Source organism: Trifolium pratense, linkage group LG7, assembly GCF_020283565.1.
Source record: "Trifolium pratense cultivar HEN17-A07 linkage group LG7, ARS_RC_1.1, whole genome shotgun sequence".
Classification (NCBI taxonomy): domain Eukaryota; kingdom Viridiplantae; phylum Streptophyta; class Magnoliopsida; order Fabales; family Fabaceae; genus Trifolium; species Trifolium pratense.
The window spans coordinates 30,625,120-30,640,157 of NC_060065.1; the positions used below are offsets into that span (position 1 = coordinate 30,625,120).

At 33.3% G+C, this 15,038-nt stretch overlaps 2 protein-coding genes across 5 annotated transcripts; one reads left to right on the forward strand and one right to left on the reverse strand.

The window, feature by feature from the left end:
• Positions 1-2,039: 2,039 nt before the first annotated feature.
• Positions 2,040-4,142, forward strand: LOC123894755 (berberine bridge enzyme-like 13). The gene has a single exon (XM_045944824.1). It carries the CDS (start codon positions 2,256-2,258, stop codon positions 3,888-3,890), a length of 1,635 nt encoding a protein of 544 aa, XP_045800780.1. The 5' UTR covers positions 2,040-2,255; the 3' UTR covers positions 3,891-4,142.
• Positions 4,143-4,442: 300 nt separating this feature from the next.
• On the reverse strand, positions 4,443-14,364 carry LOC123894754. 4 transcript variants are annotated; one of them, XM_045944823.1, is made up of 9 exons: positions 13,935-14,326; positions 13,712-13,826; positions 11,694-12,766; positions 10,839-10,896; positions 9,554-10,712; positions 8,946-9,064; positions 7,194-8,020; positions 6,446-6,558; positions 4,443-4,987 (listed from the first exon to the last, which is right to left on the reverse strand). In XM_045944823.1, exons 1-9 carry the CDS (start codon positions 13,986-13,988, stop codon positions 4,687-4,689), a joined length of 3,819 nt encoding a protein of 1,272 aa, XP_045800779.1. In that variant the 5' UTR covers positions 13,989-14,326; the 3' UTR covers positions 4,443-4,686. The 4 variants fall into 4 exon arrangements, 2 of the variants coding, with proteins under 2 accessions (XP_045800779.1, XP_045800778.1); XR_006803898.1 differs by adding an exon at positions 5,195-5,307 and having other exon boundaries at positions 4,852-4,987; positions 9,554-10,896; positions 13,935-14,327; XR_006803899.1 differs by adding an exon at positions 5,077-5,307 and having other exon boundaries at positions 4,852-4,987; positions 9,554-10,896; positions 13,935-14,327.
• Positions 14,365-15,038: the final 674 nt, after the last annotated feature.

A 15,038-nucleotide genomic window follows, 5' to 3' on the forward strand; every position in this document is an offset into this window, starting at 1 on the left:
GGACTATTCTCGGTCTTTAATATAAAAGTATTTTTTCTTTTTAGATTTATGGAATAATTGATGCATTTGGTCTAAAAAATAAACCAGATATATCAATCATCTATGAATCTAAAAAGCAAAATATTTAAGTCACTAGCTTTGATCTAGTGGTGGGAGGTTTGGGTAGTACGCTATAGATTATGAGTTCAATCCCCAGCTCATTATAAACAAAAAAAAAAAACAAAATATTTCTTATATAAGGAAGTAGAGGGATTTTTTTTTTGTTCGACTAGGTGATGAAAAGTTTTTTTTTAAAAACGAAGTGTCAAATGACCACAAGAAATTTACATATACAGTTGCTGAGGTTTTAAGTTTGAATTCAAATAAAAATATCCAACCTAACAATATCCATCGGTTGAATTAGGTTTTGGCGACAGTGAGAAAAATATAATGAAGAGAAAATATAAAGTATATTTTTTATCATTGTAGTAATCAATATTTTCGTCGCTATAAATATAACTTAGTCGGTATAAACATTACAATATCAATGCACAGAAAATCAAGTTTAAATCCGAAATTTTCAACAACAATAAAATTAACTTGCGTTGGTTTTTTTTTTTTTTGGAATTTATATTTTGTCCTTTTATATGGACTTGTATATTATTTGTTCCTAATTTTTTTTGTTTAAAAATGAATATCCCACTTATCTTTCTGATGAGAATATTTCACCTTAAATACTTATGTACTAATCCTCTTTTTCCAGTTATTTAGCTAAGTAACTTTTACGGTTCAAACCTATATGATCATGTACACATATACATTTCAATCATTGTTTAAACTTATAAGAAGTAATTAACTTACATGCACTTGCAGAATTTAGAAACATGTTCATATGTTGTTAGACACTCTTCTGAAATCGTTGCACACACTACACGAAATCATGTCGGTCTCCGTCTATTACCAAGCGTAAAGAAAAAAAAATCAGCAATGTCTTTGAATTATGCCACCTCTCCTCTTATTATTTATCTTATCCTTGATCTTTATCGTTCTCTCATACTCTTAAGGAATGAAATGAATGTGATGATTGATTTTGGCTACACATGGTGTTCAGTTTGACGTTAATCTTAAGTTGTGAACTTCCCCCTCCACAAATAGTGCATGTGTTGCTTGCGGATGCCACAAGTGTCTTAAGGCAGTGTCTCGTTAGTTTGTTTAGTTGTTTTCCCCTCAATTAAAAAAATACCTTAAAACGGAATCTCCGACTCCAAATTGAGAAATTTATTTTGCTTTTCATAGATTTCCTCCAATGAATATAATTTATTCTAGACAACACTAAATATAAATTCTCCACTTTCAATTAAATTTCCTCAATACGCATAAATTAAAGATGGAACATATCTGACTACTTGCTTAAAACTAAGGATCTTATTTCCATACATCTTAATCTTATGATTACCACATACTAGTGGATCATATACTTTAATATTCCCTCCGGATATACAAGAGGAAGTTTACTTTTTAGATTCATTAAAAATCTAATGTATGTGGACCATTTTATGAAAGATACATTAGATTCTTTAATGAATCTAAAAAGTAAATTTTTCCTTATATATAGGATCGGAGGAAGTATGTTATACAAGTAGTATTACAAAAGTTAAAATGTGGATATTTCTACACAATCTATCAAGTGGGGTGATATTTGTGCTTAGCAAACAAGTAGTATTACAAAAGTTAAAATGTGTGCCATTAAACTTTGCTTAACGCTATCAAGTGAAGTAGTAACAAATGTACCTATGATTGAGTGACGTTGAGGACCTACCATTTGTCCCCACTCAAAACAAAGGTTTGTGAATGTGTTTCTTTAATTTAAAGGGAAAATATTATTCTGTATAAGTTAATTAAAAAATTCAATGAACATGGAATATATGTGATGTTCCTACCCATTAAGTTAAGCTCACGGGAATTATTTTTAAATTTTAATAGACAAAATTTTAATATGCTTTTGACAAACACTGTAAAACTATTATAAAATAAATCAACTTGAATGTTCTTCTAATCAAAGATAGATGTAAACTTCATATTCCACACTTTTCATAATTAAAATCTGAATATTTGCTCTAAGATAAAGCCAACACTCTTCAACTTTATGATGTTTGCCTTAGCTCAACATACACGTAAAATTGTTCCATCACATTAGCACCATAGCTTATATATAAATACATAACATATATCATAGCCTCCTAAGCACAAACCCAAAGAGAACACAAATTAAAACCATGGTGTCACAACCAAGTTCATATTTAGCAATTTTAATCCTCTTGATATCAATTTCATTAACAAAATCAGCTTCAATTGAAGAAAACTTTGTCCAATGTCTAAGCTTCTATTCAGACAAAGCAGCACCATTTTATGCAACAATTTACACACCAAACAATGCTTCATTTAACAACATCCTTAATTCTTCAGCACAAAATCTAAGGTATTTGGTCCCTTCGGCACCAAAACCCGAATTTATATTCACACCCTTAACCGATTCTCATGTCCAAGTAGCTGTTACTTGTTCAAAGAAGCTTGGTATTCATCTTAGAGTAAGAAGTGGTGGCCATGACTATGAAGGACTCTCGTATGTTTCTGAAATTGAAACGCCTTTTATAATCATCGATCTAGCCAAACTTCGCGATGTGAATGTAGACATTGAAGATAATACCGCTTGGGTTCAAGCCGGTGCGACTATTGGTGAAGTCTATTATAGAATACAAGAAAAAAGTGATGTTCATGGTTTCCCTGCTGGCCTTTGCACAAGTTTAGGTGTTGGTGGACACTTAACAGGAGGTGCATATGGATCCATGATGAGAAAATATGGTCTTGGAGTCGATAATGTTCTCGATGCGAAAATTATTGATGCGAACGGCGATATTCTTGATAGAAAATCCATGGGAGAAGAGTTCTTTTGGGCTATTAGAGGTGGTGGAGGTGGAAGTTTTGGTATCCTTCTTTGGTGGAAAATTAAGCTTGTTCCTGTTCCAAAAACCGTGACGGTTTTCACCGTTACGAAAAGCTTAGAACAAGATGCAACAAAGATTCTTCATAAATGGCAAGAAGTAGCACCAAATATTGATGAAAATCTCTTTATGAGAGTTATTATTCAACCAGCTAGTGTGGCAAATAAAACTCAAAGAACTATTACTACTTCTTACAATGCTCAATTCCTCGGTGATTCCGAGAAACTCCTTCAAGTTATGAAGGAAAGTTTTCCTGAATTGAATTTGACGAAACAAGATTGCACGGAAACTAGCTGGATCAAATCTGTTATGTATATTGCAGGCTATCCAAGTAATACACCGCCTGAGGTTTTGCTTGAAGGAAAATCAACATTCAAGAATTTCTTCAAAGCAAAGTCAGATTTCGTACGAGAACCAATACCAGAAACCGGTTTACAAGGATTATGGCAAAGGCTGCTTGAAGAAGATAGTCCTTTGATGATTTGGAATCCATATGGCGGCATGATGAACAATTTTTCGGAATCTGATAGCCCTTTTCCTCACAGAAATGGAACACTTTACAAAATTCAGTACTTAACTCTTTGGCAAGAGGGAGATAAGAATGCAACAAAGCATGTTGATTGGATTAGGAAGCTTTACAACTACATGACTCCTTATGTATCAAAGTTTCCAAGAGAAGCATATGTGAATTATAGGGATCTTGATTTGGGAATGAATAAGAAGAATAGTACAAGCTTTATACAAGCAACTTCTTGGGGAAACATGTATTTCAAAGATAATTTCAATAGGTTGGTGAAAATTAAGACTAAAGTTGATCCTGAAAATGTGTTCAGGCATGAACAAAGTATTCCACCACTTCCAGTTTCAGCTATGAAGCTAAAAGACAAGAAATGCAAGAGCTGGGAATAAGGAACTGATTTGCCAGAAAGACAAGACAGGGTCTCTAGTTGGTAACTATAAATTGATTCAGTGTTGTTTGGGTGAAGTAGGCAAATAAAGGATATATTTTGAAGTTTTCTGTATTTGTTGTTTTTGATGTTGTATGATACTGATGCAGTGCTTAAACATTGCTTTCTTTTCTGTTTTTTCTTTTTCTGTAATGTTGCATAAATATAGTTCTTACGAATATCTAATAGAAACCACACTATCTGAAGTGCTCAATTCCTTTGATGATCCTACCATGTTAGATAAGTCTAAGAACTACAGCAAATTTGAACTTCTTACAACTCTTTAATTACAGGTTAAATTAGGTCTCAAAAAGCTTTAAAAAATGGTCTCAAAAATAATGTTTCATGATCATATTTCTTTAAAAAGGATCAGCAAACTACTTTTTAATGCTTAGGAATTTTCAGTGACATTTACATTAATCTCCATACTGAGTCTTAGACAAATTAACCTGATTGATTAAAAAATCGAAATTGAAATTGCTGAACTGAAGAACAAAGATAATTTAAAGTGATAAATGATTAACCTAACTTGATATTTAAAGTGATAAATGTACATAGATCAAACTAACTTGTCAGCCAAAAAATATGGAAACAAGAAATCATCCCAAAATGTAATTGCACAAAATTTGAGAGCAACAGCAGCCCCATATCTGAAAACTCTCAACCTCCTAATCTTCCATAATATGTACAGCTTTTCAATGATTAACCTCAATGAAAGAATGGCAACAAAAATCTTCATCAATTCATATGAAGGTTACTTAATCGGTACGTCTTAAAATGGCATTAAGCAGATTCTGTTGATGTTCCCCTAGCCCAGAAATCCATTTCCTTAAATTTTCAGCATCATCAGAAATAGATTTACTAGAACATGCTGGAAGGCTCAATTCAGTCTGAGAAAGTGCTTCTAAATTGAAAGGAAGAAGGCCAAACACAGCAGTGGCAGTGGCAATTTGAAGAGAAGTGCCTGCTTTCGTGGTAGAATTGCATAGATGCGACAACAATTTAGATCTCAAGTTCTCAACTCCTTGGTCTTCATATCCACCAACATCAACACCAAGCCTGATAAGTATAACATTCAACACAGTTAACAATAACAAAGATAAAAAAAAAAAAATAAAGACATGGCAAAGCACCTGTGTATTATTTACATATATGTGTGGAGCACAAAAGAAACAGCTATGACACGTTAATGTAAAAGGAAAAATCGTCATAAAAACTACAAAGCTCCCAAAGATTAATGTCATAAATCTTGCTCATGCTCAACACCTTCATACAGATTTTATTTTTCTTTCCTCGACTCCATCAATGCTATTTCTAAGTCAAGCACATTATATAACCAGCCAATCATAGAAAATGTATTTTATCTTTCATCAGACCTCCTACAAAAAGCAATGTAATCAAATGTAATCAAGCTATACACCAATACATCAATATAAAAATATTTTTTTATCAGATAAGACACGGCTGCTTTTGTTTAGTATATCTCAAAAAATAAACAGATGCAGATCCCATACACAGTCATCAGCCTTATTGCGATCGGTGGATCAAACTAGTTATTCTTTTATAGACACAATTTTAGCATCAGGTGGTTAAAAGTCTGATAGCATACTTTGGTGTCAACTTATTCTATTTTCCTAGTTATTAATGTTGTCCTTCATTTTATTTTAATGCAATGCAGTATTTAAAAAATTATACACATCACTTCATCAATTTTATTTAATACAATGCACTATTTATAACAATCACCATCCATCTACTTTACTTTCTCTCTTTTCTTTTTTCTTATTCTCCATCAATACCACACCTTTATTATGTACCTCATGTGCAAGTACCACTTAAATGTAAAATGCTTCATTCTGCTAGTCAATTCTCACATGGCTTTTCTCTCAAGTAATTTTGTGGACCAAAGCTCACATGGCTCTTAGTAACTGTCACACACATTTATTTTTAATCCAACCATCTTTCATTTTTACTGGTTTTTCTCACTAGAACCACTATAGGTCATCATCTCACATGTCCAAACTACTTCAAGAAAATTTTTGTCATCTCTATAAATGCTAAAGGTGCATTAAAAAATTTAATGAAGAAAATGACTGACACGACCAGGGCAAGAAAGGGATATCCCCCAAAACCAAAATACAGAAAAGCTTTGGGCAACCTAACACATAGCAACAGTATCCAATTCTCCAAACTAAGCAACAATCAACCTGAAGTAGCAACAACTAGCCAAGCCTTTGAAACAGCAATAATTATAAGAAAAGCCCAAAAAGTGTTTGAGGGAGAACATAACTCTCCCATATCTACAGTGTAGACAAAAGAAACCTCCTAAAAGCTTTTAGCCTACATTGTTTTCACCTAATTTATCATACCAACCATAAAAAAAAATGTTCCAAAGTAGAGGGAGTTTCCGGAGGAAAGTGACAAAACCATCATACATGAAAAGTAGCTTATAAATAGTATGTAGGACAATACAAATGCATGCCAACTTTAAAACTATTCTCAAACAAAGGAATTTACCTTCCAAGCTGACCAAGAAGAACAATGATAGCAACCACAGCATTCTCCATGGCACAAGAATCCAGTACGTGAAGCAGCTGAGGAACAAGATTGGTGTTCGTCCATTGCCAACTCTGAACCATAAGAGATTATATGATCAGATTATTAAACTAAATCAAGATGTACAAGGAAATATGAAAACAGCAACCACAGACACAATTTTAAATGAACTCATACAAGAAACAGAAGTCGTAAAAACAACCCTTAAATTATCTAGTCTAATGATGTAGAAAGCAACAAACATCAATATAGGGAACCAAGAAAGTAATTTTGTTACAAGGTGAATATTGTCCAGGCATTTTCTAATCACAACAAGGTTCCAATAAGTCAATAGATTTCGGTCATCTTCCGTGATATGGTTGGGTAGACAATATTGAAATGTAAAATTTAATATTTCAGGATGATAAGTACAAATATCTTAGAGCCAAATTTCAAAATCCACTCATCTCAGAAAATTAAACACCAATTTACAGCTGATATCTGTTTCTTGGACACTGGCCAATGGTCATATTTGATTTTATAATGTATGATTTCCATCAATCAGATATAGTATTTATTTTCCAATTATTAAAAAGTTGACTTCCAAAGAATATAACTGGTTGAGAAGGAATGGAAGTCCAGCAATACACTAATGTCATTTAAAATTAGAGCTTTAAAAGTATAACTTTATGAAAGAACAACATTAACTTGAAGCACAAAAACAACATACCATTTTGTTTGCAACAAGCTCCAACAATGAGAGAATGTCACTAATTTGACATAAGGTAACATCAATAAGAACATCTGGTTGACTAGGACAAGCCACATTTTTTTTCAAACAGCACGACACATCACAATTTATGCTATCGGTACATGGAACAACATCCTGATTGGACCACTGTCCATTATTATAATTGTCTGAAGGGGATCTGAAATTTGACGAATCAAGCTGTTCTACTTGCTGAAATAAATGCTTCTTGATCTTTTCTAAGAGCAACAATGTAACAACATCAATGGACTCGGCACCTTCTGAGAAAGGGCATTTAACGTTAGTACATAAGTCGGTATGCAGCTGATTTATTGATGGAAGACAAGAAGCAGTAGCGACAGATAAGCTCCTTTCCTCAAGAAACATAACTAGAGATTTCAAGACTGTCGCCATTAAACCATAACTGCATGAGTCAAAATACTTTCCTCCACCCAGATTAGCAAAAATGTGAAGAATAGTTAGCACTATAAAAGAATCATGTCTGCACAATCTAAGAATATTATATGACGCCTCAGAAATAAATCCAATATAATCGGTTGCAGCACATAATGATGCTAGTATAATACTCGCCACTATTAACTGCTCACTCGTAGCTTCTTGAGAACATAGTGTATCTACGCCATCCAGAAAACTATCATTTCTCAAATCACTACCAAATGAGGTCTCAGTAGGAACTATATTTTTTAATACAACTTTTCCTTCTATAAGAAAATCTTCGATGAGGCGGAGCAGCTCCAACAGCGAAAATTTTTCTAAAAGCAAGATTCTTGCGTCTGCATCAGTCATAACTGCCCGAAAAACAGAGAAGTTATAAGTTCAATGGAATAGTGCACAAAAATTACATGAAATCAAAAACGCAATACTTGTATATTTATACTTGGTACTTATAACTTTAATCCTCCATCGATGAAACAGGTTTTAACACTCCCATTCGATATGTAACTCATCATTAAAATAGGTTTACTAGTTTACTAATTTACTAAGATAACTATAAACACCTTGATAGGACTCGATCTCGATTTCGACTTAACATTGATCAAGTAGGAAAATATATAGCAGAATAGCAACAACTGTTATATTGATAATCCAATAGAATCAAGGTGATTCTATGGCAGAATTACAGTATAGATTGAATGATAAAATGCAGAAAATGTAAAGGTAACCTAGGCAATTTGGGAAGCCTAGGGATCTCCTAATTTTGAGTGACCGAATTCTTGCTTAACTCTTCCACAAGTACCTTCCTCCTTTTATACTCTCAAATTCCCTCAAAACTCTCCTTCACACAAACAGCACCTCTGCCAATTCTATCACACCTACATCACAATATCGAAATTTCTAATCCCTCCCTCAATTCCAAAATAAATGTCATCCCAGGTTTTATCAAACAAATAAAGAAAAACTATAAATGAATGAAAGATAGTTACAATTTCATAAATCATTTCCATTAACCATTGGCTATTAGCCATTGTCATAAATGTATAGTGGAGTATAATGTCTTGAAAGTAGTGTGGACAGTATTAATTTGGATGTACAATTGGAAAAAGATAATTACTGCCTCCTTGATAAACCAAAACGACACTTATTTTGATACATTTTTTAGATGCTAAAATGAGTAAATGACACTAAATTTGGGACGGAGGAAGGAGTACAACATAGCATAACATTGTTTCAAATATACAAAACACAAATCAAATATGAAAGAGATGAACAAACCTCTACAGATGTGTTCAGCATAAGAGTTCAAGCAAATGATTAAGCTGCCACCACCAAATTTCATTGCAGTCATGGTAAAGTTAAACAGCAAAAGTGTCAACAGCACAGAATGCTTTTCACTGAAAGAAATTAGAAGAAATAATGACCATCATTTACCTTCATAATAACTGTACAATAAAATGATTCAGATGATAACTATACGATAAATGTTAACAAGTGCCCTTAGGGCATGTTTAAATAATCAAAAGTGGTCATTTTTTCATAGAAATATGTGTATTTAATACTTTTTTTTTACATGTGTTTGACTTATATTTTTAAGACAAGATTTCTCTTTATAGAATCCTTAAACAATGCCCTTAGAGCACTTGTTAGCATGACCCTAACTATAAAGCACTGACACAAATGCGGATACCAGGCACGACACTGACACCGATAATAATTTGAAAAAATGAAATATTAGAATTTACTCCATGTGTTGGTGTTGGACACGCCTTAGAAGTGAAATAGTAAAGAAAATTAAAGTCTTAATTAATATGAATATTAAAAACTAGTAACAGTGTTTGAAAGCATGGGATATTATAAACATAGTATCTCAAACAGCATCTTACTTTTGTAAGGATATTTCTTCCATGTCAACTGCAGTCAGAATGCTAGCAACTGCCCATCCTGTTTGAGTATCCAAACTGCACCGTGCTATGCAATTTCTTGTAGCAAGAAGTGTCCTAGATATGCTACTATTATCCTCCCTATCTGATACTACGAGGCCGAAATTCAGAGGTTGATTGTGTAAAGATCCGATTTCAGTCTCCACCAGAGGTGTATCCCTTAAATTTTCCAAAGAATGAGTGTCCTGAGATTTTACATCAGTTTGAATAGCCTGCTCTGACTTATGTGGATTACAAGGAACTGTAAATGCATCAAAATTTTGCATGTTGGAATTCATCTCAACATCAATGACATCACATCTAGTTGAAGGAGATAAATCTTTTGGATTCAACAAGTCTACAGGAAGAACTTCGTTCTGAAAAAGCTCCACATTATCCAAAGCAGATAATTCAATCTCAAAAGAAGATAGTGGTGACAAGGGTGCATTCATTGCTCTTTCATAGCGCTCCTCATCAACAGCATTTTCGAAGGCTAACAACTTCATAACATTTCCATTATATATTTCATCAAAATTGTTTGAGGAATCAAATATCTTCTCCCTGCATGCCTGAGCAGTTTGAGTATATAATGCAGGACAGGTAGTTGGTCTGAATCCAGATTTTGGGTCTACTGTTTTCTTTTTCCCATCCACAGAAGTACCTGCTTTGTCCCTGTGAGATTTCTTTCTCTTCTTGTGGGCCCTGTCACTCTCTGCCTGTAGATTGTCCCTATGATTAGTAACAATCTCTCTCATTCCTTCAACGGGCTCGTTAATTTTGTCATACAATAAACCACATAAATCAGAGAGCTTATCTTCTAGCTGCAAGTTTAACTTCTTACCCTCAGAAGACAAATTTGTAACACATTCAATTGTATCAGAAATCCTATTCCTTATTAAATCATGACCAATAACTGATTTGTCAGATGGTTTCAACATGTGTGATCTTGTATTGAAGTTCTCCTCGGCTGATTTTGTTGATGTGGTAACTTGCAAAGCACCCTTTTCCTGTGAGCCCATCAAGTGTGCATCAGAAAAAGATGCTGTACTAGAATTTACTGCATAACTTTGTATCGATGTTCTGTTTGAACCTCCTATTAGAGGCTCCAATTTAGAACCAATACCTGTGATGGGTTCAGTATAATTCCCTTCAGATATAGCAACAAGTGGAGGATTCTGCATGCTTTTCCCTAAAGAATCACAAGGCTTTGAAAGTTCATTTTCAACACAGCTGTGCATTTGAGGCATACCTAGACTGCAGAGTTGAGTCATGACATCAGGTTTCTGCATGCTTGGCATATTCTGAGCCTGCAATCCAATCATCCAGCAGAAAAAAATTGATCAAACACATGTACGGGTAAGGTATACATGAAAACACAAGTACATAAACTACCTAAAAGAAATATACAAAGCATACATTTTCACCTTAACACAACCCACCTTCACCACAGGAACAGACCATCCATATTCAATGAAAAGGAGACCATTAAAAAATTAACATAGTTAAGGAACTATGTAACTCAGTTAAATAAGTAAAACAATAAAGGGAGCTACAAATTTATTTTTAACAACCATAAGATTTCTACATACCTATACTTATAGAGAAAGCTAGTTACCAACATAAAATTGGCTTCTAGAGAAACTAAACCACAAAAAACTACAAGCCAAACTGAAGAAGTGCAAAAGATTTTGTGAACAAATACCAATGCAGTCAGCAGTTTCAGCTTTTTGCAAATACTCATCCAACTAATACAGTTTTACCAGGAGTTGTCTTCCTCTTCTGCCAATCAAATGCTGTCATCCTAAAATTACTATTCATGTGTTAATAATTGAAACTTTAGATTCAATTTCAGATTTAGCAGAAAACTTGTGGTGCGAGAAATAAAAGCTGTTTTCTACAGCCATTGCAGCTGTCTCTTGTAATTTGTATAATAATATTAAGTTCCCTATTAATATTGAAAGACAATATTATTAGCAACCATATCATATTAAAGTTATTTTTTATTCATTTGCAAGCCTATATGTGCCATGGTGATCAAAGATATAAAATAACAAACTTTACTCGGAACATATATTACTGAAAATAGTTCAGCAAGGAAATCAACCTTAGGTAGGCCATGTATACTTCCAGCAACAGGTGAAATGGATGCATCCAGCATAGTAAGGTGATTGTAATTTTGAATAAAATCAAGCTTTAAACGGTGCAATTCATGCTGTAAAATGCTACGACAACTTTCTTCGTATTTAAACTTCATCCTTTCATGCTCAAAGTTCTTCCTTTCATGTTTTAACTTTTCCCTTGCATGCTTTGCACGTAATTTTTCAAGCTCTAAACTGCTTTTCAAAAGCTGAATTTTATCACTTTCAGCATTCACATTAGGAGATACTCCAGATACTTCATTGGGTTTTCTTAGAGATGAAAGTTCGTGTATCTTCTGCTTCAAACCCTCAATTATCTTCTTATTCTTTAATAACTCCTGAGACATCTGATCAGCATGATGTTTTGCTTCCTTGGCGGTCTTCCAATTATCAGCAGCAAGCCTCTTCTGCTCCTCTACTTTAACATGCTCCTCATCTGCACGCCGCTTTTCCCTAGCAGCCTTCTGTTTTTCAACTTCTAACTGTTCTTGAGCTTTTTTCATCTTTGACTCAGCATTCTTTTTTTCCAATAAGAGCTTCTGTTTTTCAGCTTCAAGTTTTTTGCTTGCCTCTTTAAACTTCGACGACTCAGAAGCCAACTTCATTTTTGTTTCAGTAACTTCTTTCTCCAAGTGAACTAGCTGAAGCCTATACTCCTCGGCCTTCTCTGCCTCAATTTTGGAAAAAAGCTCCATTTCCTTATTCAGAGATACTTTCTTCTCTGCTTCCAATAACTTACAAGCTTCAGCAGCCTTCTTTTTCTCATTCTCGGCAACCTTCCTCTCAGAATCTGCCCTTTTCTTTTCTTTCTCCGCAAGTTTCTTCAATCTATCAATTTCCTTTTCCTTATTAGATATATCGGCTTTCAAAGCTTTCACATCCAAATTTTCTTCCTGAGCAACTGTACCACATTTCTGCTGCAATGCAGTGATCTCGGAGTTTAAGGCAGAAACTTCATTCTCTAAAGAAACCTTAGCATTGAATTCTTTGAGCTTTTCCTCTTTTTCAATTTTTGTCCTAGCTAACTCTTCCTGGTATGCTGCAGAAAATACAAGTTAAACTGTTAAAGGGTTCAGTTCAATTATACCCCTCTCCCAAATCACACACACTGGGGAAAAACACAGAGAGAAACAAGGGAAAAATGGCACAAACACTCAAATATATCAATTTCTTATTCAAAAGTAACACTAATGAAGCAATTAGCCATTTAGAATATACAATTTTCTACTATGTACAAATAAGTCACAACTGCGACAAAAAAATATTTTCAGGGTATCCTCAAATATATCAATTACTTGAAATATTGCTTTCTTAATATTTTCAGTGTATCCTCTCTTAGTGCATAACCACCATCTCAGAGTATTACTATTCAAAAAAATTGAAGATACTGATTCGACTCTTAGTGGATAACCACCATCTCAAAGTCAATGCATATTTTCACTTTTGCAATCTTTCCTAACTCCAAATTAGACATCACTAGGAACTTGAATTGGGGTATAGACATGTGCCCAATGTTTTAACATACACTCCTTTCAAATTATTACTCATTTTTTGCAACACTGGCATTTCAGATTAAAGGCCTGTCAAGTGTCTACAGCATACCACCACAACATCGACACGTGTGGTTACATTCAATTACTTCAATTTCCTCAAATTATCATAGTTTAACTAATACTACCAACTTCCATCAATCAATCCTTTGCAAAACTGGGTGTCCAACACACACAGCCACATGTGTTCACAATCAATTGCTTCAATTTTCACTAATCATTACTCCCTCCGGTTCGTATTATAAAAAAAGTTTACATTTTAGGTTCATAGACCAACCTAAAAGTAAATTTTTTCTATACTAGTAACTTTGATCGATCAATTTATTTTGAATAGCATCAATATCATCACATCCGATACACAATACACACACATAAAATAAATCTACAAAACAAGCAAATTTCATTATTAAGAAGATTGAAATTTTCAATGTCACCTTTTTTGAGATTCACATTCTGAGCTTCAAACTTATTAACCGTCCCTTCAAGTAACTTAACAGCTTCACGTAAAGCATTTCTCGATTCTTGAAGCTTCAAATACTTTTTCTTCAACTAAACACACAAAAATAAAAAATTATAATAAAAAACAAAATCTTGATTTCAAATTTCAATCGATGAAAACAAAACACATGAAATTGAAATGAAATAAAGAAAAATTACCTCAGCGCAACAGGTATTTTCCGATTCAGGCTTCAATGCTTGTTCTGTAGCCATAGTTAACAAATCGGTTAATCTCTGTGTGTCTATTGTAGATTTATTGAATCTGAGTTAGTTGTTGATGTTTCATCATCGCCGCCGTCGGAGGAGTCTTTCCCGTCAACCGTGACGGTTGATGATTATAGTTTTGATAACGGCGGTTAGCCGCATTTGAAAAACTCAAAAACCCTAAACCCTCTGAGTCACTTCACTCGATAGCGTTGGTGTGTTTGAACCGACTACACTGTTGGTGCAGCAGGGTTTAATATGGAGTACTGTAGTGTACGGAGATTGATTAAGAATTTAATAGATGCATCATCCACATCTAAAACTCATGATAAATCTTGTATTTTTAACTTTTGTTTGCCGAGATGATTACGGGCCGGTTTGTTTTAGATTTAAAAAATGGGTTTTTTCTTTGTTTTATTTTGATAATAGATTTTTTAAAACTGATTTTCAAAATATTATAAGTTTTTGTATATTCGTTTTTTCTAAATTGAAACACTAATTTTGATATCATATAAAATAAATACACATTATTGAAGATTAAAACATAGTGAAAATCACAATTTTTTCAAAAAGTTGTATTTCAAAAATAATTTTTATGAAAATCTATTTAAAATAACTTCAAAATTAAGTGATTTTTCAAAATTTTGATATCCAAACAAATTTTCAACAAAATGATCAAAAACCTAAAATAGCATTTTAAGAATAACTATTCAAACCAAATTTTCATTTGAAGCTTTTATAAAAAGTTTTTTTGTAAAAAAAATTTACACAAATTTTTTTAACACTATAAGAATCTATTTTAAAAAAATCTATAACAAAGAAGCCATATATATGTGATTAGTTAATCTTGAAATTAAATTCATCACATTTTTTCTTCTTTTTTTTTAAGCAGTTAGCTGGTGGTTAGAAATTTCAAGGTGAATTAGTGGAGTGTTTGGGTTCAAATCTCAACTCTGCATATATAATGCGATGACACTACCACATTTTATCTCGGGAAGAGACGGTTTGGAATAAGCCTTATTATACAAAATAACTTATGCAAATAAATAAACTTTTATG

Bases quoted from the DNA above. Each gene is read 5' to 3' on its own strand.
- LOC123894755 (XM_045944824.1), top strand. From the start codon at position 2,256: ATGGTGTCACAACCAAGTTCATATTTAGCAATTTTAATCCTCTTGATA.
- LOC123894754 (XM_045944822.1), bottom strand. From the start codon at position 13,988: ATGGCTACAGAACAAGCATTGAAGCCTGAATCGGAAAATACCTGTTGC. The intron at 12,767-13,711 runs GTGACATTGAAA...TATTTTCTGCAG, and splicing joins GAATGTGAATCTCAAAAAAG to CATACCAGGAAGAGTTAGCT. The intron at 10,897-11,693 runs GTTGATTTCCTT...ATTGGATTGCAG, and splicing joins GTATACATGGCCTACCTAAG to GCTCAGAATATGCCAAGCAT.